We start from the raw sequence: 24823 nt of genomic DNA, 5'->3' as shown, positions 1-24823 counted from the left end.
AAGGGAGGCAGGTGGGAGATGGCTTACATGGGTGAGGGGACTAAGGAGGGCACTTGTTATGATGAACACTGCATGTTGTATGTAAGTGATGAATCACTGATTTCTACTCCTGAAACCAATATGGCACTGTATGTTAACTAAAATTTAAATTTAAAAAGGGGGGACGGGGGACAAAAACTTCTTTTTTATTAAAAACCAAAGAGGAAGGAACTTTAAGAGACCTTGCTCCAAAGAATATATGTGATGCCATTTGCAGCAACGTGGATGGAACTGGAAGATATTATGCTGAGTGAAATAGGTTAGTCAGAGAAGGACAGATATCATATGTTTTCACCCCTACGTGGATCTTGGGAAACTTAACAGAAAACCATGGGGGAAGGGAAGAGGAATAAAGTAGTTACAAACAGAGAGGGAGGGAGGTATACCATAAAAGACTCTTAAGTACAGAGAACAAACTGAGGGTGGCTGAGGGGGTAAGGGAGAGGGGGAAATAGGTGATGGGCATTGAGGAGGGCACTTCTTGGGATGAGCACTGGGTGTTGTGGGTAAGCGATAAGCCACGGGAATCTACCCCAAAAACCAGGAGCACACTTTACACACTGTATGTTAGCCAACTAGACAATAAATTATATTATGAATAAATAAATAAATAAATAAATAAATAAATAGCAAGGAACACCTGTGAATTCCCTATAAAAAATTACACACTAAATGAAAAAAATTTTTGCACACCGAAAGTGTTCCTTATAGTGTACAAAAGATAAAAATACATCACAAGACAGAACAATAATAGTTGCATACACAATACTAAAAGGATCATTTCTTTAGGATGTAACCAATCATCAAAATATGTATGGAAAAGAGCAACGACTGAAGAAATAGGTAAAGGCATGAATAGACAATTCACAGAAAAAGAAATACAAATCATATCCAACGTGTGAATAGGTAAACTCAATAATATGAAAAAGATTGCAATTTAATCGGACGTTTATGCCATAAATCCATATCAGGTATGGGTGGTTGAGAATGTGGACTGAAGTATTCTCACAGACGGTGAGCATCAGTGTAGCTACTAGTACAAACTCTAGGTTGGCAGTTTGGTGATAACTATGAATATCGACATTAAACTATCTGATCACTGTTCCAAATACATACATCAACAATTCCACTCCAAGGAACTCATACTTGCACACATTCACAAACACATAATTATTATAAACTTCTTTGTCATAGAAAAAGGTTAGTAATAACATGAATAGAAATGGACACATTTATTTTACATACATTTTTATTGATTTTATAAGGGAGTAATATGGAGTACAAGAAAAACTAAGAGATCTCTCCGGACTGGTATGCGGTATCCTCAAGATGGTGCAAATGATTTCACTTATATGTGGAAGTAAAAAAAGAACACATGGACAAAAACAGAAAAGGACTCATCACACAGAGAACAAACTGGGGGTTGCCAGAGCTGCGGAGGTTGGAGGGATAGGTGACATGGGTGAAAGGGACGAAAGGAACAAAGTTTCAGTTACGTCACAAGAATGAAAAGTACAGCATAGGGAACAGAGTGAACATGTTTATAGCAACTTTTTATGGTAACAGAAGTTACACATATCATGATATGAGCATTTCTTAATGTACATGATTGTTAAGTCGCTATGTTGTGTACCAGAAACTAGGATAATATTGTATGACAACAATTTTCAATTGAAATATCAAAAATAAACAAAACTATCCTAAACTTAAAAGTTTATTTTAAAGAAAGAAGTTGTATAATAGGAGCAAAAGTTAAATACACAGAGAAAAATTCACATTACATATACTTGAATACAAATGTCGTTATTATCACAGGAGTCTTAAGAAACAGATTAAATGACGCCCTCTGAGGAAGAGGACTAGAGATGGTGCTGAGAGATGAGTAGGTAATTTATTCTCATTTTATTCCATTATATAAGGTTTTCTCTATAATTATTTATTACTATCCATTATACATCAATTTTTCTTATAAAAACAAATGTCAAAGTGTTTTACATAAAAGGCCACAGATATTTACTTAGCAAGACCATCTATACATCATTAAATATTATAAATAGTAAAATAAAAAGAATTTCCTTAAATGATAAGAATCTAACTAAAAATAATACTATCAGGAAAAAACATGTTGATAAAAAAGTGTAATCATTTAAAAATTTCTTCATTAATTCATTACCTATTGTTGACTCCTTTTTTTAAATATGAAATTTATTGTCAAATTGGTTTCCATACAACACCCAGTGCTCATCCCAACAGGTGCCCTCCTCAATGCCCATCACCCACTTTCCCCTCACCACCCCTCCATCAACTCTCAGTTTGTTCGCAGTATTTAAGAGTCTCTTATGTTTTGCCTCCGTCTCTCTCTGTAACTTTTTCTCCCCCTTCTCCTCCCCCCGGTCTCCTGTTGAGTTTCTCAGGATCCACATATGAGTGAAAACATACTGTATCCATGTCTTTCTCTGCCTGACTTATTTCACTTAGCATAACACTCTCCAGATCCATCCACGTTGCTACAAAGGGCCATATTTCATTGTTTCTCATTGCCAAGTAGTATTCCATTGTATATATAAACCACATCTTCTTTATCCATTTGTCAGTTGATGGACATTTAGGCTCTTTCCATAATTTGGCTATTATTGAGGGTGCTGCTATAAACATTGGGGTACAAGTGCCCCTATGCATCAGCACTCCTGTATCCTTGGGTAAATTCCTAGCAGTGCTATTGCTGGGTCATAGGGTAAATCTATTTTTAATTTTTTGAGGAACCTCCACACTGTTTTCCAGAGCGGCTGCACCAGTTTGCATTCCCATCAACAGTGCAAGAGGGTTCCTATTTCTCCACATCCTCGCCAGCATCTATAGTCTCCTGATTTGATCATTTTAGCCACTCTGACCGATGTGAGGTGGTATCTGAGTGTGGTTTTGATTTGTATTTCCCTGATGAGGAGTGACGTTGAGCATCTTTTCATGTGCCTGTTGGCCATCTGAATGTCTTCTTTAGAAAAGTATCTATTCATGTCTTCTACCCATTTCTTCACTGGGTTATTTGTTTTTCAGGTGTGGAGTTTGGTGAGCTCTTTATAGATTTTGGATACTAGCCCTTTATCTGATATGTCATTTGCAAATATCTTTTCCCATTCCATCAGTGGCCTTTTTTTTTTATTTTATTTTTTAGTTTTTTTAAATTTACATCCAAATGAGTTAGCATATAGTGCAACAATGATTTCAGGAGTAGGTTCCTTAATGCCCCTTACCCATTTAACCCCTCCCCCTCCCACGACCCCTCTAGCAACCCTCAATTTGTTTTCCATATTTATGAGTCTCTTCTGTTTTGTCCCCCTACCTGTTTTTACATTATTTTTGTTTCCCTTCCCTTATGTTCATCTATTTTGTCTCTTCAAGTCCTCATATGAGTGAAGTCATATGATTTCTGTCTTTCTCTGACTGACTGATTTCACTTAGCATAATACCCTCCAGTTCCATCCACGTAGTTGCAAATGGCAAGATTTCAATCTTTTTGATTGCTGAGGAATACTCCATTGTGTATATATATATATATATATATATATATATATATATACACCACATCTTCTTTATCTGTTCATCCATTGGTGGACATTTGGGCTCCTTCCATACTTTGGCTGTTGTTGACAGTGCTGCTGTAAACATGGGGGTGCATGTGTCCCTTTGAAACAGCACACCTGTATCCTGTGGATAAATGCCTAGTAGTGCAATTGCTGGGTCAAAGGGTAGTTCTATTTTTAATTTTTTGAGGAACCTCCATATTGTTTTCCAGAGTGGCTTCACCAGCTGGCATTGCCACCAATAATGCATAAGAGATCCTCTTTCTCCGCATCCTGGCCAACATCTGTTGTTGCCTGAATTGTTAATGTTCGCCATTCTGACAGGTGTGAGGTGGTATGTCATTGTGGTTTTGATTTGTATTTCCCTGATGATGAGTGATGTGGAGCATTTTTTCATGTGTCGGTTGGCCATTTGGATGTCTTCCTTGGAGAAGTGTCTATTCATGTCTTTTGCCCATTTCTTCACTGTATTATTTGTTTTTTGGGTGTTGAGTTTGATAAGTTCCTTATAGATTTTGGATACTAACACTTTATCTGATAAGTCATTTGCAAATATCCTCTCCCATTCTGTCAGTTGCCTTTAGGTTTGCTGATTGTTTCCTTCGCTGTGCAGAAGCTTTTTATCTTGATGAGCTCCCAATACTTTATTTTTGCTTTTAATTCCCTTGCCTTTGGAATGTTGACTCCTTTTATGTAAAGGAATTACACTTTTCTAAATGAACTGATCCACAAGGTATTATCGACCTTACATTCTACTGGAAGGGAAGCTGTTATTAAAGCACAATCATCCAGTTCGTTCTTTATAACTAACTTAAAACTTGACACAAAGACAGTCAGGATCATTTTAAGGAGTCTTCTGCATTCTTAGAAAATGCAGGCCAATGTCAAGTAATTCTCTTCATGGTAGAAAATGCACTCCTTTACTACTTGATGACATTTTTTCCTCCAGAGCTTCCTCATAGCATTCGTCATCTCAGAATTTCTCAGAGTGTAGATCAGGGGGTTCAGCATGGGGGTAAGACTGTATAAAACACACTCACTGATTTGTCAATAGGGAAGGTCTTAGCAGGTCTCATGTACATGAAAATATATGGCACAAAGAAGAAGACCACCACAGTGATGTGGGAACCACAGGTCTGGAGGGCTTTCCGCCTCCCTTCCGGACTAAGGTTCTTTAGAGAGTGCAAGATGACACCATAAGAGATGAGCAAGAGCACAAACGCAATTGTGCAGATCAGTCCATCATCGCCCACCATTAACAGGCCAATGATATGGGCGTCAGTACAGACCAGTTTCAGTAAGGGGTACATGTCACACAAAAAATGATCAGTGAATTGGGACCGCAGAATGGGAGCCCATAAATAGTGCTAAGTTGAATTACTGAATGCAGAAAACCTCCAACCCAGGACCCTACCAGCAGCACAACACACACCCTTTGCCTCATGATACACAAAGAATGCAGGGGTTTACAGATGGCCACATAGAGGTCATAAACCATCACCAAGAGAAGAATGATCTCTGATCCACCAAAAAGCTGCTCTGTAAACAGCTGGGTCATACAGTGTTGAAATGACCTGGTATTTTCCCCACATATCAAATCTGAAATCAATCTGAGGGAAATAGAAGAGGAGTAAATGACATCCATAAAAGGTAAGTTAGCAAGAAACAAGTACATAGGTGAGTTCAGGGTCTTACTGACAGTTACAGTCGCCAAAATGAGGAGGTTGCCCACCACAGTGAAAATATAGAAGAGTGAGAACACAACCAAAAGGACCTTCTGTTCCTTTGGATTCTGTGTGAGACCCAAGAGGATAAAATAAGTTACATTGCTCCTTGGTTCCATCTAGTCTGCATAGAAGCTGGCTTCTCATATTAGAAGCAGCTGATCTACAAAACAAGGAAGATAAATGCATTATAAGATTACTGGTTCATTCAATTAAAAGAAAGTAGAAGGAGTACCTATTTGTCTCACATGTGTGACATGTGTCATAGACATTAGGATTTCAAGTTGAATAAGCCACGGTTTCCTACACTCAGTGATATCATACATAATAATCACCAATATAATAGGTGCCATTATAAAAATACAGAACACGAAATGTCCAGGGTGGGAATATATCTACCAAATGGGAATCAAAAAAGTTTCCCAAAGGAAGCAATGCTTCACCTGAGTTTTAAAGGAAGAGTGGAAGAACAAGAGAAGAGGGAAAGGGAATTTCATGGAAAGATGCACAGTTTATAAAGTCCCAAAGGTGAAATACTTGAGACCCATTTAAGGTAACTGACATATTCAAAGTGAGTAGATCAAATTAGGAACAGAAGGTCACTTCCCTAGGTTGTCTCTTCCCCCACTGAGACCTCTTTATTAGGATCTTTGGTTGGATATGCCTCCTTTCCCTGATCAATAAATGGGGAAGCATTCCACTTTTGTGTCTCTCCCTTAATTGTTAAACTTCTTATATGCAACATCTCCAACTTCAGAAATCTCCATTGGATATCAATTAGGACTTATAAAACTAATTTTTTTTTTGCACAATAAACATAGATGCTTCCCACATTATTAAATGGTACCACCTTCCACATCATTGCTCAGACAAGAAATAATCACAGTGTCCTTCATGCCGTCTTGCGGTCATGTCACATATTAATACCTTTAACAAATGATATTTATCCCCTTTAAAATTTATCACAAATTTAATCATTCCCCTCCCCTCCCCACTTCCTCTGGCCCACTGCACTAGCTTCCTACCACGTCCCTCCTCTTTCATTCTGGTCTCCATCAATTTGTTCTCCTGATGAAACTTAAAATGGATTCTCTTTAAATATGATTCTGATCTATCACTCCACTGATCACAATGCCTACAGTTGCTTCCAATCACACACTCAGAACTTAATGAATCACAGTTCATCTTACAGTAAAGGGAATTATAATCCTCATCTCACAGCTGAACAAACTGAGGCTCAGAACATCTAATTAATTTTCCCAAGGTCAACCATTTTTAAGTGATAAAACTGGAATTGGAATCAAAGTTTGCTTTCTCTCAAAGTGATCTCACTTTCACATAATAAAGATAGTTACACAGTTGCAAAGGCTGGTTTCCATTATTTACTGTTAGTCTTACCTTATAGAGGCATGTCCACAATCTGAAGGAACACATTTGACTCTGTCATCCAGTTTGGCAAGAGGGCAAAAGCTGCATTATTGCTTGAGGACATATTTTTTTTCATTCGACTGTCTATCCATTTTCTCCAGAGTTTCTCCTGGTTATTCAGAAGGTTGCTTTTATTAATACTGTAGATGACTTCCTAGCAATTCCATGGTCCACGCAGAAAACAAACATTTATCACATTAGGATAATATATCAAAAAGACAAGATTAACTCCTATCCTTACATAAGGAAAATAGCCACCAGCCATCTCCCAGGGAGATTTTTCTCAAGTAACTTCTTTCCTACTAATTTCTAAATAGAAAAATACCATTCAATGGCTTAGGCATCCTCATTCTATTGGTTTGGTCAGATTAGCAGACTTGTTACTTTAAGAGACATCATTGGGCTTCTCCTTAGGTAATGCTTTAAGTCTAACAGAAACCTCCTAAAAATGTGTATCAGTTGTTAAGAGCATAGCCTCTTCTTCCCCATACGGGCAAATATCACTGGACATTTTATCCCTTCTAACCACATTCTTCATTAAGTCCTACAATTGGAAAATGTCCAGGACCAATTCTTGCTCATAAATTCACTGGGAATTTTCACAAAATTTTTCAAAAATATCTATGTAAAGATACTATTAGGCCAAATCACATAATTAGTGTCAGAAATATGCGACATAAAAAAAATAGCTTTAGAACCATTGTAAGGCTACTGCCAGTTAAGAATAAAATTTCAGCCCAGTCATTTTGTTTTAGAAAGATTATTTTTCATGTATTTCTCCACTTCCCATAGCAAGTTTCTCTTCCCTTTTATTAATATTCAATTTATGCTTCCTTGAAGTAGGGTTGGGCATTTTATTTTTTTGCAGATTTCAACATAACTCTTTTTTCAATTACAATTTTTTTTTTAATTTGGAGGGCTTATTTACTGTCAGGAACTGTGCTGCGAGTGAGAATACAGCAATTTATGAAATAGGAAAAAATTATGCAAATAGTCCTTCCTGCATGGTCCTGCACGGACCTTATATTCTCATGGTAGAGGGAGGCAGTATATAAGGGAACAATTTAGTGCGTTAATTACAGTCTTCATCAGTGCTAATAAGACAGCAAACAGGGTACTCAGGGAGAATTCTACTATGGAGAAGATAACCAGGGAAGGCTTTTCTTCGACAGGATAGAAAGTGGCTACCATCAGAAAAATTGTTACAGGTAGTAAAATTAAACAATCTGTTCTCACTTCACTGATGGCATGTCCTATATGTAGAAAATGCTAAAAAGTTACACAGGAATTTTTATTTCAGTGCCCTTTGAAAAGGAGTGGTAAGTGTGGGCACTCTCGTGTTGTGCCAGATAGTAGTGGGAAAGCTTTCAACCTTGACTCGAGTGTCATATTAGCTGTGGATCTGTCATATATGGCCTTTATTATGTTGAGTTACATTCCTTCTATACCCAATTTTTTGAGATTTTTTTTTTTAATTCAGGTTAGTTAACATAGAGTGTAGTCTTCACTTCAGGAGTAGAACCCAGTGATTAATCTCTTACATATGACACCCAGTGTTCATCTGGAAAAGTGCCCTCCTTAATGCCCCCCACCCATAACCTGTCCCCCACGCATTTACTTTCCAGCAACCTTCATTTTCTTCTCTGTATTTAAGAGTCTCTTATGGTTTGCCTCCCCAATAAGAGAGTTCTTTAAAATTTCATTCTAGTAAATGATTTTTATCTTATATTTTAGTATGTTTACTGAGCATCTAATTTATTGTGCTACTGGTGAAAGCTATGTGAGAATTCTATATTATGTTTGCAACTTCTTGGAAGTTTAAATTTATTTATTTTTTAACAATAAATAAAACATTTCATTTTATTTAATTTGTTCCTTCTTCGGTGGACTGTTTTTCTTACGTAAATTCAACTTCCTTTTTTTTTATTTTTTTTATGTTTATTTATTTTTGAGAGAGAAAGAGAGCATGAGCAGGGGAGGGGCAGAGAGAGAGGGAGACACAAAATCTGAAGTAGGCTCCAGGCTCTGAGCTGTCAGCACAAAGTCCAATGTGGGGCTCAAACCTATAGACCGTGAGATCCTGACCTGAGCCGAAGTTGGACGCTCAACCGACTAAGCCACCCAAGTGCCCCTCAACTTTCTTATTTTTTTAATTTTTCATTTATTTATTTAAGTTTTTATTTAAATTTTAGTAAACATATAAGGTAATCTTAGTTTCAAGTGTAGAATTTAGTGATTCATCCTTTACATACAACACCCAATGCTCATCACAAGTGGCCCTCTTAATGCCCATCACCATTTAATCCATTTCCCGACCATCTCCCCACCAGCAACCTTCAGTCTGTTCTCTATAGTTAAGAGTTTCTTATGGTTTGCCTCCCTTACTTTTTTTCCGTTCCCCTATGTTCACCTGTTTTGCTTCTTAAATTCCACATCAGTGAAATCATATGGTATTGTCTTTCTGACTTATTTCACTTAGCATAATATACTCTCTCTCCAACCACATTGTTGTAAATGGCAAGATTTTATTATTTTTCATGGCTGAGTAATATTCCATTGTATATGCCAATCTTCTTTATCGATTCATCAGTCAATGGATGTTTGGGCTTTTTCCACAATTTGGCTATTGTTGGTAATGCTTCTATAAACATCAGGATGCACGTGCCCATTTGCATCATTATTTTTATATCCTTTGGGTAAACACCTAGTAGTGCAATTCCTGGGTCATAGGGTAGTTCTGCTTTTAGTTTTTTGAGAAACCTCCATACTGTTTCCCAGAGTGGTTGCACCAGTTTGCATTCCCACCAGCAGTATATTTCTGCATCCTTACCAACATCTGTTTTCTTGTGTTGTTAATGTTAGCCATTCTGACAGGTGTGAGGTGGTATCTCATCATGGCTTTCATTTGTATTTCCCTGATGATGAGTGATGTTGAACACCTTTTCATGCATCTGCTATCCATCTAGAAGTCTTTGGAGAAATGTCTATTCACATCTCACTACCCATTTCTTAACTGGATTATTCGGGGGATGTTGAGATTGATAATTTCCTTATAAATTTTAGATACTAACCCTTTATCAGATATGTCATTTCAAATATCTTCTCAATTCTTTAAGTTGGATTTTAGTTTTGTTGATGGTTTCTTTTGCTGTGCAGAAGCTTTTTATCTTGATGAAGACCCAATAGTTCATCTTGCTTTTGTTTCCCTTGCCAGCAGTGACATGTCAGTAAGAAGACATGGTATGGTCGAGGTCAAAGAGGTTACTGCCTGTGTTCCCCTCTAGGATTTTGATGGTTTCCTGTCTCACACTTAGGTCTTTCATCCATTTTAAATTTATTTTTGTACATGGTATAAGAAAGTGGTCCAATTTCATCCTTCTGCATGTTGTTGTCCAGTTTCCCCAACACTCTGTTGAAGAGGACTTTTTCCATCTTTTCCATTTTCAATTTGTTTTGTTGAAGATTAGTTGACCATATAGTTGTGGGTCCATTTCTGGATTTTCTATTTTGTCCCATTGATCTACATGTCTGTTTTTGAGCTAGTACCATACTGTCTTGATCACTACAGCTTTGTAATACAACTTGAAGTCTGGAATTGTGATGCCTCCAGATTTCTTCATTTTCAAGATTGCTTTGGCTATTTGGTGTCTTTTGTGGTGCCATACAGATTTTAGGATTGTTTTTTCTAGCTTTGTGAAAAATGCTGGTGGTACTTGATAGGGATTGCATTAAATCCATATATTGCTTTGGGTAGTATGGACATTTTTTAATATATTTTTAAATGTTTCTTTATTTTTGCGAGAGAGGGAGAGAGAAAGAGAGAGAGAGAGAGAGTGCACACAAGTTGGGTGGAGGGGCAGAGAGAGGGAGGCACAGAATCTGAAGCAGGCTCCAGGCTCCAAGCTGTCAGCACAGAGCCTGACACAGGGCTCCAACTCATGAACTGTGAGATCATGACCTGAGCTGAAGTCAGACGCTTAACCCACTGAGCCACCCAGGTGCCCCTGGTAGTATGGACATTTTTAACAGTATTTGTTCTTCCAATCCATGAGCATGGAAATTTTTTTCCATTTCTTTCTATTCAATTACTTGCATCAGTATTGGTATTGTTATAATTTTCAGAGTAGACATCTTTCTCCTCTTTGTTTACATTTATTCTTAGGTAAGTTGTGGGTTTTGGTGCAATTGTAAATGGGATGGATTCCTTAATTTCTCTCTTTCTGCTGCTTCATTATTAATAAATAGAAAAGCAACAGATTTCTACATGTTGATTTTGTGTCCTGCAACTTTCCTGAATTCATGTATCAGTTCTGGCAATTGTTTGGTGGAGTCTTTCAGGTTTATAGAGAGTATCATGTCATCTGGGAATAGTGAAGGCTTAACTTCTTCGTTGTCAATTTGGATGCCTTTTATTTCCTTTTTGCTATCTGATTGCTGAGGCTAGGACTTCCATTACTATGCTAAATAACAGTGGTGAGGGTGGAAATCGCTTGTTCACGACCTTAGAGGCTCCCAGTTTTTCCCCATTAAGGATGATATAAGCTGTGGGTCTATTGTTTATGGCCTTTATTGGGAGCTATGTTCCATCTATCCCTACATTGTTGAGGGTTTTTATCAAGAATGGATGCTGTATTTTGTCAAATTTTTTTTCTGCATCTATTGACAAGATCATATGGTTCTTACCATTTCTTTTATTAATATGGGGTATTGCATTCATTGATTTGCAAACCACCCTTGCAGCCCAGGACTAAATCCCACTTGATTGTGATGAATAATTCCTTTAATGTACTGTTGGTTTCTATTTGCTTGTTGAGAATTTTTGTATCCATGTTCATCAGGGATATTGCCCTATCATTCTCTTCAGTGGGGTCTTTGTCTGGTTTTAGATTCGAGGTAATGCTGGCCTCGTAAAATGAGTTTGTAAGTTTGCATTCCATTTCTCTTTTAAGGAACAATTTGAGAATAGATATTAACTTCTTTAAATGTCTGGTAGAGGGCACTTGGGTGGCTCAGTAGTTTAAGCATCCAACTTCAGCTCAGGTGTGTAATGCCCCCAATTTCGAATGGAGAGACCACCAAGGAGCCGATACCGATGCAAACGCACAAGGGTTTATTTGCAAGCTCGAGCTTGGGCCCAAGTACACCCGACACAGCGGAGCAGGGACTTGGATGCCTAGGTTAAAAGGTGTAGCAGTTTTATAGGGGCCAGTGGCCAATGAGATTGTAACACACACAGAAAGTTACATAGTCATGTCAGTCCACACACAGGTAGCCAATTGAACTACAGTTTACCCTGTTTGAACTAGCCTATCACTCTGGTCAGAATTGGCGTGCAAGTTTGGCAGGCAAAAGGCAGGGTTTACATTCTTTGGTGGTTAGGTGTTCCGCATTCCTATTTGAGCCGGTTTCCGGTAAGGGTGCACTCAGCGGCTTGACTAGGGTAGGGGAGTGTCTTAAGCAATAAGCAGGTCATGTGGGGGTTATACATGAGATGGTGGGTGTAGCACAAAATGGAGTTAGTCTTGCTCTGCTTGTCCAGGGATAGGGGATTTTTGTTAAATTCCTTGGGTCCCACAAGGTCATGATCTCAGAGTTCATGAGTTCAAGTCCCACATCAGACTCTCTGCTGACAGCTCAGAGCCTGGAGCCTGCTTCAGATTCTGTGTCTCCCTCTCTCTCTGCCCCACCCCTGCTTATGCTCTGTCTCTGTCTTTCAACAATGAACAAACATTTTAAAAAAATTAAATGTCTGGTAGAATTTTTCTGGCAAGCTACTTAGCCCTGGATTTTTTTTTTTGGGGGGGGGGAGATTTTTTCAATACTGTTTCCATTTCTTTGCCAGTTATTGGTCTTCAAATTTTCTATTTCTTCCTGTTTCAGTTTTGGTAGTTTATATGTTTCTAGGAATTTATCCTTTTCTTCCAGATTGCTGACTTTGTTGGCATATGATTTTTCATAATATTCTTTTATAATTGTTTATATTTCTTCAGTGTTGGTTGTGATTTCTCCTCTTTCATTCATGACTTTACTTCTGGGGGGTACTTTCTCTTTTCTTTTGAAAGTCTGGCTAAGGGCTTATCAGTTTTATTAATTCTTTCAAAGAACCAGGTCCTATTTTCATTGATCTGTTCTACTGGAGGGGGGGTGTTGTTAGTATATCATTTATTTCTGCTCTACTCTTTATTATTTCCCTTCGGCTGGCTTTAGGATTATCTGCTGTTCCCTTTTTAGCTCCTTTAGGTGTAACATTAGGTTGTGTATTTGGGACCTCTCTTGCTTCTTGAGAAAGGCCTACATTGCAGTATACTTCCCTCTTAGGACTGCCTTTGCTAAATCCCAAAGGTTTTGGACTTTCATGTTTTCATTTAAACTTGCTTCCATATATTTTTTGTTTCTTCTTTAATTTTCTAGGTAACCATTCATTCTTTAGTACGATTTTCTTTAACTCCCATGTGTTTGAGGGCTGACCAAATTTTTCTTGTGGTTGTCCTCTAATTTCATAGAGTCCTTTGCCCATTTTTTAGAGTCCTTTGCCCATTTTTTATCACAATGTTGTTTTTCTTTGTTAATGAGATGTAGAAATTTGTTATATATTCTGGATGTTAACACATCATCAACTATATCCTTTGAAAATATTGTCTGTTGTTTGTGGGATGCCTTATCTCTCTGTTGATAGTGTTCTGTGATGTACAAAATTTCTTAAATTTGATCAAGTAATTTCTGTGTTTTTTCTTTTCTTGCCTGTGGTTTTTGTGTTGTACCCAAGTAATCATTGCCAAAACCAAAGTTATGAACTTTTTTGTCATGTTTTCTTCTAAGGGTTTCATAGTTCTAGCTGACAATTGAGGTCTTTGATCCCTTTTGAGTCAATTTTTGTAAATGGTGTACATGAAGGGTTCCGCTTCATTCTTTTGCATGTGGATATCCAGTTTCACCACACCACGTTTTGAACCACCTGTCCTCTCCCCATGAATGTTCTTGTCACCCGTTGAAAATCATTTGATCACATATGCAAAGGTCTCTCTCCAGGTTCTGTATTTTCTTCCATTGTTATGTCCCTATTTATGCCAATATCATTCTGTTTTGTTTGTTGTAGCTTGTAGTAAGTTTTAGAGCCAGGAAGTCCTCCAACCGTTTGTTTGTTTGTTTGTTTGTTTGTTCTCCAAGGTTATTCTGGCTGCTTGGAGTGCCTTGAGTTTCCACCTGAATTTTAGGATGGATTTATCTCTTTCAGCAAAAAATATACTTTTTGGATTTTTATTTGGATTTTTATCGGGATTGCATTGAATCTGTAGATTATATTAGGTAGCATTGACATCTTAATATGAACTGTATCAGTTCATGAAACTCTTCCATTTATTTGTGTCTTCTAGAATAGCTTTCAGCAGCATTGTTTAGTTTTCGTATAAAGACTTTTACTTCCTTGTTTAAGTTTATTCTTAAGTACTTTGTTCTTTTTGATGCTGCGCTAAAAGGAATTGTTTCCGTAATCCTCTGTGGTTGCTCATTGGTAGCACAGATATTCATTATCTTTCATGATAAAATAAGCATCTCAACAAGTTGTATATGGAAGGGATGTACCTTGGGGCATCTGGGTGGCTCAGTCCATTAAGTGTCTGACTCTTGATCTTGGTTTAGGTTACGATCTCACAGTTTGTGGGCTCCAGACCCACGTCATGCTATGCACTGACAGTGTGGAGCCTGTTTGGGGTTCTGTCTCTCCCTCTGTCTGACTCTCCCACCTCTCTGTCTCTCTCAAAATGAATAAATAAACTTAAAAAAAAAAGAGAGAAGGAATGTACCTCAACATAATTGAGGCCATATATGAGCAATCCACGGTAACATCACACTCACCAGGGCAAGGTTGAAAGCTTTCCCACTACAATCAAGAAGATCAGAGTGCCCACGCTCACCTCTCCTTTTCAAAATAGCACTGGAATAAAAATCCCTGTGAAATTGCCAGCATTTCTACTTATAGGTCATGCCATCAGTAAAGTGAGAACAGATTGCTTGTAATGTTTCTTAATTTTGCTGCTTGTAACAATTTTTCTGATGGTAGCCATTTTCTATCCTGTGGATCTCAGATCAATCATTCAATTTGAACAAAGGCCTTCCCCTGGTCACCTTCTCCATAGTAGAATTCTCCCTGAGTACCCTGTTTGGTCTCTTATTAGCACTGATGAAGACTTTAATTAGCTTACTAAATTGTCCCCTTATTCACTTCCTGACTCTGCTATGAGAATGTAAGGTCCAAGCAGGGAGGACCTGTTGCATAATTCTTTCCCGTATTTCATTAATTGCTGTGTCCTCACTTACAGCATGGTTCCTAGCAATAAATAGGAGGTCCAACTTGAAAAAAAAATTACCAATTGAATAAATAGTTGTTATGTCTAAATCTGTGAATAAATATCTACAGCATCTAACCACACTTCAAGGCAGCATAAGTTGAATATTAATGGAAAGAAAAACTTGCTATGGCAAGTGGGGAAATATATGATAAATTAATCTTTCCTAAAACAAAATGACTGGCTTGAAATTTTATTCTTGACTGGCAGTAGTCTTACAATGGTTCTAAAGCTGTTTTGGTTTGTTTTCTTTTGTTTTGTTTTGTTTATGTCACATCTTTCTGACCCTCATTATGTGATTTGGCCTAATAGTATCTTTCTATAGGTATTTTTAAAAGATTTTGTGGAAATTCCCAGTGAATTTAATTAAGCAAGAATCAGTGTTGGCAGCTTTCCAATTGTAGGACTTAATGAGGAATGTGGTTAGAAGGAATAAAATGTCCAGTGATGGTTGCCTGCATGGGGAAGAAGAGGCTATGCTCTTAACAACTGATCCACATTTTTGAGGACGTTTCTGTTAGGCTTAAAGCATTACCTAAGGAGAAGCCCAAGCATGTCTCTTTAAAATATCAAGTCGGCTAATCTGACCAAACCAACACTATAGAGTGAGGATGACTAAGCTGTTGAATGGTATTTTTCTATTTAGAAATTAGAGGCAAAGAAGTTGCTTGAGAAAAATGGGAGATGGCTGGTGACTATTTTTCTTATGTAAGGATAGTTAGTTCGCTACCCTTTTGATATATTATCCTAATGTGATAAATTTTTGTTTTCTCTGTGGACCATGGAATTCCTAGGAAGTGATCTAAAATCTAAAAGCAACCTTCTGAATAACCAGGAGACCTTATGGAGAAAACGGATAGACGGCCGAATGAAATAAAATATATCCTCAAGTAATAAGGCAGCTTTTGCCCTCTCTTGTCAAACTGGATGACAGAAGAAATCCAGGTTGCTGGGAATGAGTAGAAAGCGTTCCTTCAGATTGTAGATCTGCTTTCACAAGTTAAGACTAAAAGTAAGTCCTGGAAACCAGCCTTTGCAATTGTGTGACTCTCTTTATTATATAAAAGTGAGATCATCTTTAGATGAAGCAAACTTTGATTCCGATTCTGGTTTAATCATTTAAAAATGGCTGACCTTGGGAAAATTAACTAGGTGATCTGAGCCTCAGTTTGTTCACCTGTGAACTGGGAATTATAGCTCATCTTATGGTCACATGAACTGTGATTCTTTGAGTTGTGAGTGTGTGATTGGAATCCACTGTAGACATTGTGAGCAGAGGAGTGATAGATAAGAATCAGATTTAAAAAGGATCAATTGGGCTGCATGAACAGAATGTACTGATGGAGACCAGAGTACAAGGGGAGGGATGTGGCAGGAGACCAGTGGAGTGGGTCAGGAGAAGTGGGAAGGGAAGGGAAATGATCAAATTTGTGATATGTTTTAAAGAGCATTAATAGTATTTGCTAAAGGTATCAATATGTGACATGAAGAGAAGAAAGACATAAAGGCACTGTGATATTTCTTGTCTGAGCAATGACATTTAATGAATTGTGGAACACTAGATTTATGGTGAAAAATGAAAAATTTAGTTTTATAAGTACAGAATTGATATCCTATTGGAGATGTCCAGAGTTAGAGATGTTGCATATGTGAAGTTTAAAAATTAAGGGGAGACATAAGGGTGGAATGCTTTCACATTTATTGGTCAGGAAAGGGGGGATATCCAACCAAAGACCCTAATAAAGAGGGATGAGACACTCCAGGGCAGTGACCTTCCATTCCGAATTTGATCCCCTCACTTGGAATATGCCAGTTACCTTACATGGTTCTCAAGTATTTCAGTCTTGTGACATTATGACCTGTGCACCTTTCCGTGGAATTCTCTTGCCCTCTTTTTTTGTCCTTCCACTTTTGCTTTAGATAACTCAGCTAAAGCATTGCTTCTTCTGGGATGTCTTCACTGATTGCTCTTTGACTGATATATTCCTACACTGTGTGTCACTTATTACATTGGCGATCATTATGTATGCTCTTTCAGAGTGTAGGAAACCATGGCTTATTTAACTTGGGAATCACAGCACCAGTGAAATACTCCACACAAACAGGTAGTCTTCTACTTTTTTTAAACTGATGAATCAATAAAAGATTAATCTTATTATGCATTTAAGTTTCCCTCCTTGTTTTCTAGGAAACCTACATCTAATATGTGAATCAGGTCCTATACAGACTGGATGGAATCAAAGAACAACGTAACTTTCTTTGTCCTCCTGGGCCTCACACAGGATGGAAAGGAACAGAAGTTTCTGTTTGTTATATTCTTGCTCTTCTATATTTTGACGGTGGTGGGCAACCTGCTCATTGTGGTGACTATAGCTGTCAGTAAGACGCTGGGCTCCCCTATGTACTTGTTTCTTGCTAACTTATCTTTTATGGATGTCACTTATTCGTCTTGCATTTCCCCCAGATTGATTTTGGACTTGTTCTTTGGGAAAAATACCATATCCTTCCAATCTTGTATGACCCAGCTATTTGTAGAGCACTTTTTTGGTGGATCAGAGGTTTTTCTTCTGCTGGTGATGGCCTATGACCGCTATGTGGCCATCTGTAAGCCCTTGCATTATTTGGTTATCATGAGACAGTGGGTGTGTGTTGCGCTGCTGGTAGGGTCCTGGGTTGGAGGTTTTATGCATTCAGCCATTCAAGTTAGCACGATTTATAGTCTCCCATTCTGTGGTCCCAATGTCATTGATCATTTCACCTGTGAAATGTACCCCTTACTGAGACTTGCCTGTACTGACACATATGTCATTGGCCTGTTAGTGGTGGCCAACGGAGGGATGATGTGCACAATTGTGTTTGTGCTCTTGCTCATCTCTTATGGTGTCATCTTGCACTCTCTAAAGAACCTTAGTCTGGAAGGGAGGCGGAAAGCCCTCCAGACCTGTGGTTCCCACATCACTGTGGTGGTCTTCTTCTTTGTGCCATGTATTTTCATGTACGTGAGACCTGCTAAGACCTTCCCTATTGACAAATCAGTGAGTGTGTTTTATACAGTCATAACCCCCATGCTGAACCCCCTGATCTACACTTTGAGAAATTCTGAGATGACAAATGCTATGAAGAAGCTCTGGATGAGAAATGTGTTATCTGTTGGTGTGTAAGTGCATTATCCACCATGAAGAGAATTATCTGACATTGGAGGCCACTTTATAAGAATGCAGATGTCTTTTTAAAATGATTCTGAGTTCCCTTGTTCAAAGAACTTAATTATTTTTAAAGGATGAACTGGATAATTGTGCTTTAATAACAACTTCCCTCCCTGGTAGAATCTATAGTCCATTATCCCTTGGCGATTGCTTCATTTAGAAAGGTGCAATACCTTCATAGCAAGGTGTCAACAATACGTGATTATTTAGTAAATTTTTATACGATTACTCTAATTTTCAATCAACTTATGTTTTTTAATTTTTTATTATACTTAGTAATATTTTAGTTATATTCTTGTTATTTCAGGTAATTATTTTTATTATGCTAATTATAATGTTAATGATGTATAGACTGTCTCGTCAGTAAATTTCTGTTGCCTTATCTGCAAAATATTTTGTGTAACAATTTTGTTTTTATAAGAAAAATTGATGTGTAATGGATAATAATGAATAGTAAAAGAGAACACCTTACATAATGGGATAAAATGTGAATAAATTACCTACTCATCTCTCAACACGGTCTCTATTCCTCTTTCCCCAGAGGAATTCACTTTATCTGTTTCTTAGAGCTAATAGTCACTCTGACCAGTGTGAGGTGCTGTCTCAGTGCGGTTTTGATTTGTATTTCCTTGATTATGAGTGACGTTGAGCATCTTTTCATGTGTCTGTTGGCCATCTGGCTGTCTTCTTTGGAAAAGTGTCTATTCATGTCTTCTGCCCATTTCTTCACTGGCTTATATTTCAGGTGTTGAGTTTGGTGAGTTGCTTATAGATTTTGGATACTGATCCTTTATCTGATATGTTATTTGCAAATACCTTTTCCCATTCCGTTGGTTGTCTTTTAGTTTAGCTGATTGTTTCCTTTGTAGTGCAGAAGCTTTTTATCTTGATGATGTCCCAATACTTCATTTTTGCTTTTAATTCCCTTGCATTTGGAGACATGTCAAAGAAGAAATTGCTGTGGTTGAGGTCAAGGAGGTTGTTGCCTGTTTTCTTCTCTAGAGTTTTGATGGTTTCTTGTCTCACATTTAGGTCTTTCATCCATTTTGAGTTGATTTTTGTGTTTGGTGTAAGAAAGTGGTCTAGTTTCATTCTTCTGCATGTTCCTGTCCAGTTCTCCCAGCACCCTTTGCTAGAGAGACTGTCTTTTTCCATTAGATACTCTCCTGCTTTGTCAAGGATTAGTTGGCCATACATTTGTGGGTCTATTTCTGCAGTCTCTATTCTACTCCATTGGTTTATGTGCCTCTTTTTGTGCCAATACCATGCTGTCTTGATGATTACAGCTTTGTAGTAGAAGCTAAAGTCCAGGATTGTGATGCCTCCTGCTTGGTTTTCTTTTTCAACATTACTTTGGCTATTCGGGGTCTTTTGTGGTTTCATACAAATTTTAGGATTGTTTGTTCTATCTTTGAGAAGAATGCCAGTGGAATTTTGATTGGGATTACACTGAATGTGTAGATTGCTTTGGGTAATATTGACATTTTAACGATATTTATTCTTCCAATCCATGAGCATAGTATTTTTTTCCATTTCTCTGTGTCTTTTTCAACTTCCTTCATAAGTTTTCTATAGTTTTCAGCATACAGAACTTTTACATCTTTGGTTAGGTTTAATGCTAGGTACTTTATGGTTTTTGGTCAATTGTAAGTCAGACTGATTTCTTGATTTCTCTTTCTGTTGCTTCATTATTGGTATATAGAAATGCAACTGATTTCTGTACATTGATATGTATCCTGTGACTTTGCTGAGTTCATGCATCAGTTCTACGGGCCTTTTGGTGGAGTCTTTCGGGTTTTCCATGTAGAGTGTCATGTCATTGGCGAAAAGTGAAAGTTTGATTTCTTCTTTGCCAATTTGGATGCATTTTGTTTCATTTTGTTGCCTGATTACTGATGCTAGGTCTTCCAACACTAAGTTAATCAACAGTGGTGAGAGTGGGCATCCCTGTCATCTTCCTGATCTCAGGGGTAAGCTCCCAGTTTTTCCCCACTGAGGATGATATTATCTGTGGACTTTTCATAAATGGCTTTTATGATATTTCAGTATGTTCTTTTGATCCCGACTTTCTCGAGGGTTTTTATTAAGAAAGGATTCTGAATTTTGTCAGATGCTTTTTCTGCATCTATTGACAGGATCATATGGTTCTTATCCTTTCTTTTATTAATGTGATGTATCACATTGATTGATTTGCAAATATTGAACCAGTCCTGCACCCCAGGAATGAATCCCACTTGATCACGGTGATATGCTGTTGAATTCGATTTGCTAGTATCTTGTTGAGAATTTTTGCGTCCATTTTCATCAGGGATATTGGCCTGTAATTCTCCTTTTTAGTGGGGACTCTGTTTGGTTTGGGAATCAATGTAATGCTGGCTTCATAGAATGAATCCGGAAGCTTTCCTTCTGTTTCTTTTTTGGAAAAAGTTGAGAAGGATAGGTATTAACTCTGCTTTCAATGTCTGGTAGAATTCCCCTGCGAAGCCATCTGGCTCAGGACTCTAATTTCTTGGGAGATTTTTGATAACTGATTCAATTTCTTCTCTAGTTCTGGGTCTGTTCAGATTTTCTATTTCTTCCCATTTGAGTTTTGGTAGTGTAGGTATCTAGGAATTTGTCCATGTCTTCTAGGTTGTCCAATTTATTGACATATAATTTTTCATAGTATTCTCTGATAATGGTTTGTATTTCTGAGGGGTTGGTTGTGATAAGTCCAATTTCATTGGTAATTTTATCTATTTGGATCCTCTCTCTTCTTTTTGAGAAGTCTGACTAGGGGTTTTGTTCATCTTTTCAAAAAATCAGCTCTTAGTTTCATTGATCTCTTCTACTTTTTTTTTGGATTCTATATTGTTTATTTCTGCTCTAGTCTTTATTATTTCTCTTCTTCTGCTGGCCTTGGGGTTTCTTTGCTGTTATGCTTCCATTCCTTTAGGTGTGCTGTTAGATTTTGTATTTTGTATATTTCTTGTTTCTTGAGATAGTCCTGGATTGCAATGTATTTTCCTCTTTGGGCTGACTTTGCTGCATCCCAAAGGGTTTAGACTGTGGTTTCATTTTCATTTGTTTCCATGTATTTTTAAATTTCTTCTTTAATTGCCTGGCTGGCCCATTCATTAATTAGTAGGATGTTCTTTAACTTTCAAGCATTTGGAGGTTTCCAGACTTTTTCCTGTGGTTGATAACAGGTTTCATAGCACTGTGATCTGAAAGTGCATGGTATGGTCTCAATTCTTTTATATTTATTGAGGGTTGTTTTGTGACCCAACATGTGGTCTATCTTGGAGAATATTCCATGTGCACTCAAGGAGAATGTGTATTCTGCTGCTTTTGGATGAAAAGTTCTGAATATATCTCTCAAATCCATCTGGTCCAGTGTATCATTCTGAGCCCTTGTTTCTTGATTGATTCTGTGCCTAGAGGATCTGTCCATTGCTAATTGGAATATTAAAGTCTCCTGCAATTACCACATTCTTATCAATAAGATTGCTTATGTTTGTGATTGTTTTATATATTTGAGTGCTCTCAAATTGGGTGCATAAACATTTATTATTGTTAGCTCTTCTTGATGGATAGACCCCATAATTATGATATAATGCCTTTCTTCATCTCTTGTTACAGCCTTTAGTTTAAAATCTAGTTTGTCTGGTATAAGTATGGCTCGTCCAGCTTTGTTTTGACTTCCAGTAGCATGATAGATGGTTCGCCATCCCATCACTTTCAATCTGAAGGTGTCCTCAGGTCTAAAATGGGTCTCTTGCAGACAACAAATAGATGGAATGTGTTTTTTTTAATCCATTCTGATACCCTATGTCTTTTGATTGGAACCATTATTCCATTTACATTCAGCATTATTATTGAAAGATATGGATTTAGTGTCATTGTGTTATCTGTAGGTTTCACGGTTATGGTGATGTCTCTGGTCTTTTGTAGTCTTTGCAACATTCTACTCATGGAGTCCCCCTTAGGATCTCTTGTAGGACTAGCTTAGTGGTTATGAACTTCAGTTTTGTGTGTCTGGGAAAATCTTTCTCTCTCCTTCTCTTATCTCTCCTTCTATTCTGAATGACAACCTTGCTGGATAAAGGATTCTTGGCTGCATATTTTTCCTATTGAGCACATTGAATATTTCCTACTACCCCTTCTGGCCTGCCAAGTTTCAGTAGATAGGTCTTCTACTACCCTTATGTGTCTACACTTGTAGGTTAAGGCCCATTTGTCCCTAGCTGCTTTCAGAATTCTCTGTATTTTTCCAGTTTCACTATGATATGTCATGCAGAATATCAATTCATGTTACATCTGAAGGGATTTCTCTGTGCCTCCTAGATTTCAATGTGTGTTTCCTTCCCCAGATTGGGGATGTTCTCAGCTATGATTTGTTCAAGAACACCTTCTGCTCCTTTCTTTCTCTTCTTCCTCTGGAACTCCTATGATACAGATATTTTTATGTTTCATTGAATCACTTAGGTCTTTAATTATCCCTTCATGGTCTAGAATTTTTTTTATCTCTCTTTTTCCCAGCTTCATCTTTTTCCATAATTTTATCTTCTATTTCACTTATTCTCCCCTCTTCCTCTTCAGTCCTCATTGTCACCGCATCTAGTTTCTTTTGCACCTCATTTACAACATTTCTTAATTCATCATGACTATTTTTTAGTTCTTTGATCTCTGTAGCAATAGATTCTCTGCTGTCTTCTATTTTTTTTCAAGCCCAGCAATTAATCTTATGAATATTATTCTAAATTCTTGATCAGATGTATTGTTCATATCTGTGTTGATCAATTCTTTAGCTGTCATTTCTTCCTGGAATTTCTTTTGAGGAGAATTCTTCCATTTCATCATTTTGGCTAGTTTTCTATCCCTTATGTGTTTTAAAAGCTTGCTATGTGTCCTGAACCTGCAAACACTACTAAATTAAAGACGGGTCACATAGTGTCCAGGGCCTGGCCCTTCAGGAGGTGTTTTTTGGAGAGTGTTATGTGCTGATTTCATGACTCTGGTTGCTTTATCTCCTTACTCATAGTGATGTTTTGGACCCTCCACCCAGTGTGCTTTGACGGTAGTTTTATAATGGTTCTAATGCTATTTTTTTTTTGTTTATGTCATATCTTTCTGACCCTATTTATCTGATTTGGCCTAGTAGTAATGTTATATAGATATTTTTAAATATTTTTTCTGGAAATTCCCAGTGAATTTAATAAGCAAGAATCAGTCTTGGACACTTCCTAATTATTAATGAGGAATATGGTTAGAAGAGATAAAATGTCCGGTGATCTTTGCCCATATGGGGAAGAAGATACTATGCTTTTAACAACTGATACGCATTTTTAAGGAGATTTCTGTTAGGCTTAATGCATTACTGAAGGAAGAGCACAAGAATGTCTCTTTTTTTTATTAAAAAATTCATTTGAAGTATTTTTTACTTCTTTTTCGAGAAAGAGAGAGAGAGAAATCATGGGAGGGGCAGAGAGAGGGGGAGAGCAAGAATCGCAAGCAGTCTCCGCACCATCAGCACACAGTCTGATATGTGGCTCCAACTCAACAAACGCAAGATTATGACCTGAGCTAAAATCAAGAGTTAGTTGCTTAACTGACTGAGCCAACCTGGAACCCCAAGAATGTCTCCTAAAATATCAAGTCAGCTAATCTGACCAAACCAACAGTATAGAAAGAGGACCACTAAGCAGTTGATTGACACTTTTCTATTTAGAAATTGGTAGGAAAGAAGTAACTTGAGAAAAGTCTACCCGAGAAATGACTGGCTGCCACTTTTCATATGTAAGAATAGCAATTCCTTTCTTTTTTTGATAAATTATCCTAATGTGATGAATTTTTGTTTTTCTGTGTGGACCATGGAAGTCCTAGGAAGTAATCGACAGTGCAAATAAAAGCAACCTTCCGAATAAAGATAAGACTCCATGGAAAAAATGGATAGACAGGTGAATGAAATAAAATATGTCCTCAGGTAACAATGCAGCTTTTTGCCCTTTCCTGTCAAACTGGATGACAGAGGAAATCCAGCTGGCTGTGAATGAGTAAAAAGCATTCCTTCAGATTGTGAACTTGCTTTTACAAGGTAAGACTAAAAGTAGATAGTGGAAACCAGTCTTTGCAATTGTATGACTCCCCCAGCCTTTTAAAAATTTTTAATGTTTATTTCTTTTTGAGAGAGAGAGAGAGAGAGAGAGAGAGAGAGAGAATGAGAATCAGTGGGAGAGGGGCAGAGAGAGAGAGGGAGAAACAGAATCTGAAACAGGCTCCAGTCTCTGAGCTGTCAGCACAGAGCCTGACACGGGGATTGAACTCACAAACTACAAGATCATGACCTGAGGCAAAGTGGGATGCTTAACCAACTTAGCCATCCAGGCTCCCCTGTGTGACTCCCTTTATTAAGTAAAAGTGAGATCACTTTGAGAGAAAGCAAACTTTGATTCCAATTCTGGTTTTATCACTTACAAATGTGTGACCTTGGGAAAATTAATTAGAAGTCCTTAGCCCCA

The 24823-nt window shown here is 37.6% G+C and overlaps 1 protein-coding gene and 1 pseudogene across 1 annotated transcript; one reads left to right on the top strand and one right to left on the bottom strand.

Annotated features, from left to right (window-relative positions):
• Positions 1–4484: 4484 nt before the first annotated feature.
• Positions 4485–5463, bottom strand: LOC115526364 (annotated as a pseudogene).
• Positions 5464–17348: 11885 nt separating this feature from the next.
• LOC115526363 (olfactory receptor 4A47-like) lies at positions 17349–18278 on the top strand. The gene has a single exon (XM_030333777.1). It carries the CDS (start codon positions 17349–17351, stop codon positions 18276–18278), a length of 930 nt encoding a protein of 309 aa, XP_030189637.1.
• The last annotated feature ends 6545 nt before the right edge of the window (positions 18279–24823 follow it).

This window comes from Lynx canadensis, chromosome D1 (genome assembly GCF_007474595.2).
Source record: "Lynx canadensis isolate LIC74 chromosome D1, mLynCan4.pri.v2, whole genome shotgun sequence".
Taxonomy (NCBI): domain Eukaryota; kingdom Metazoa; phylum Chordata; class Mammalia; order Carnivora; family Felidae; genus Lynx; species Lynx canadensis.
The sequence above is the reverse complement of the archived record's forward strand: the minus strand, read 5'-3'. Positions and strand labels throughout refer to the sequence as shown.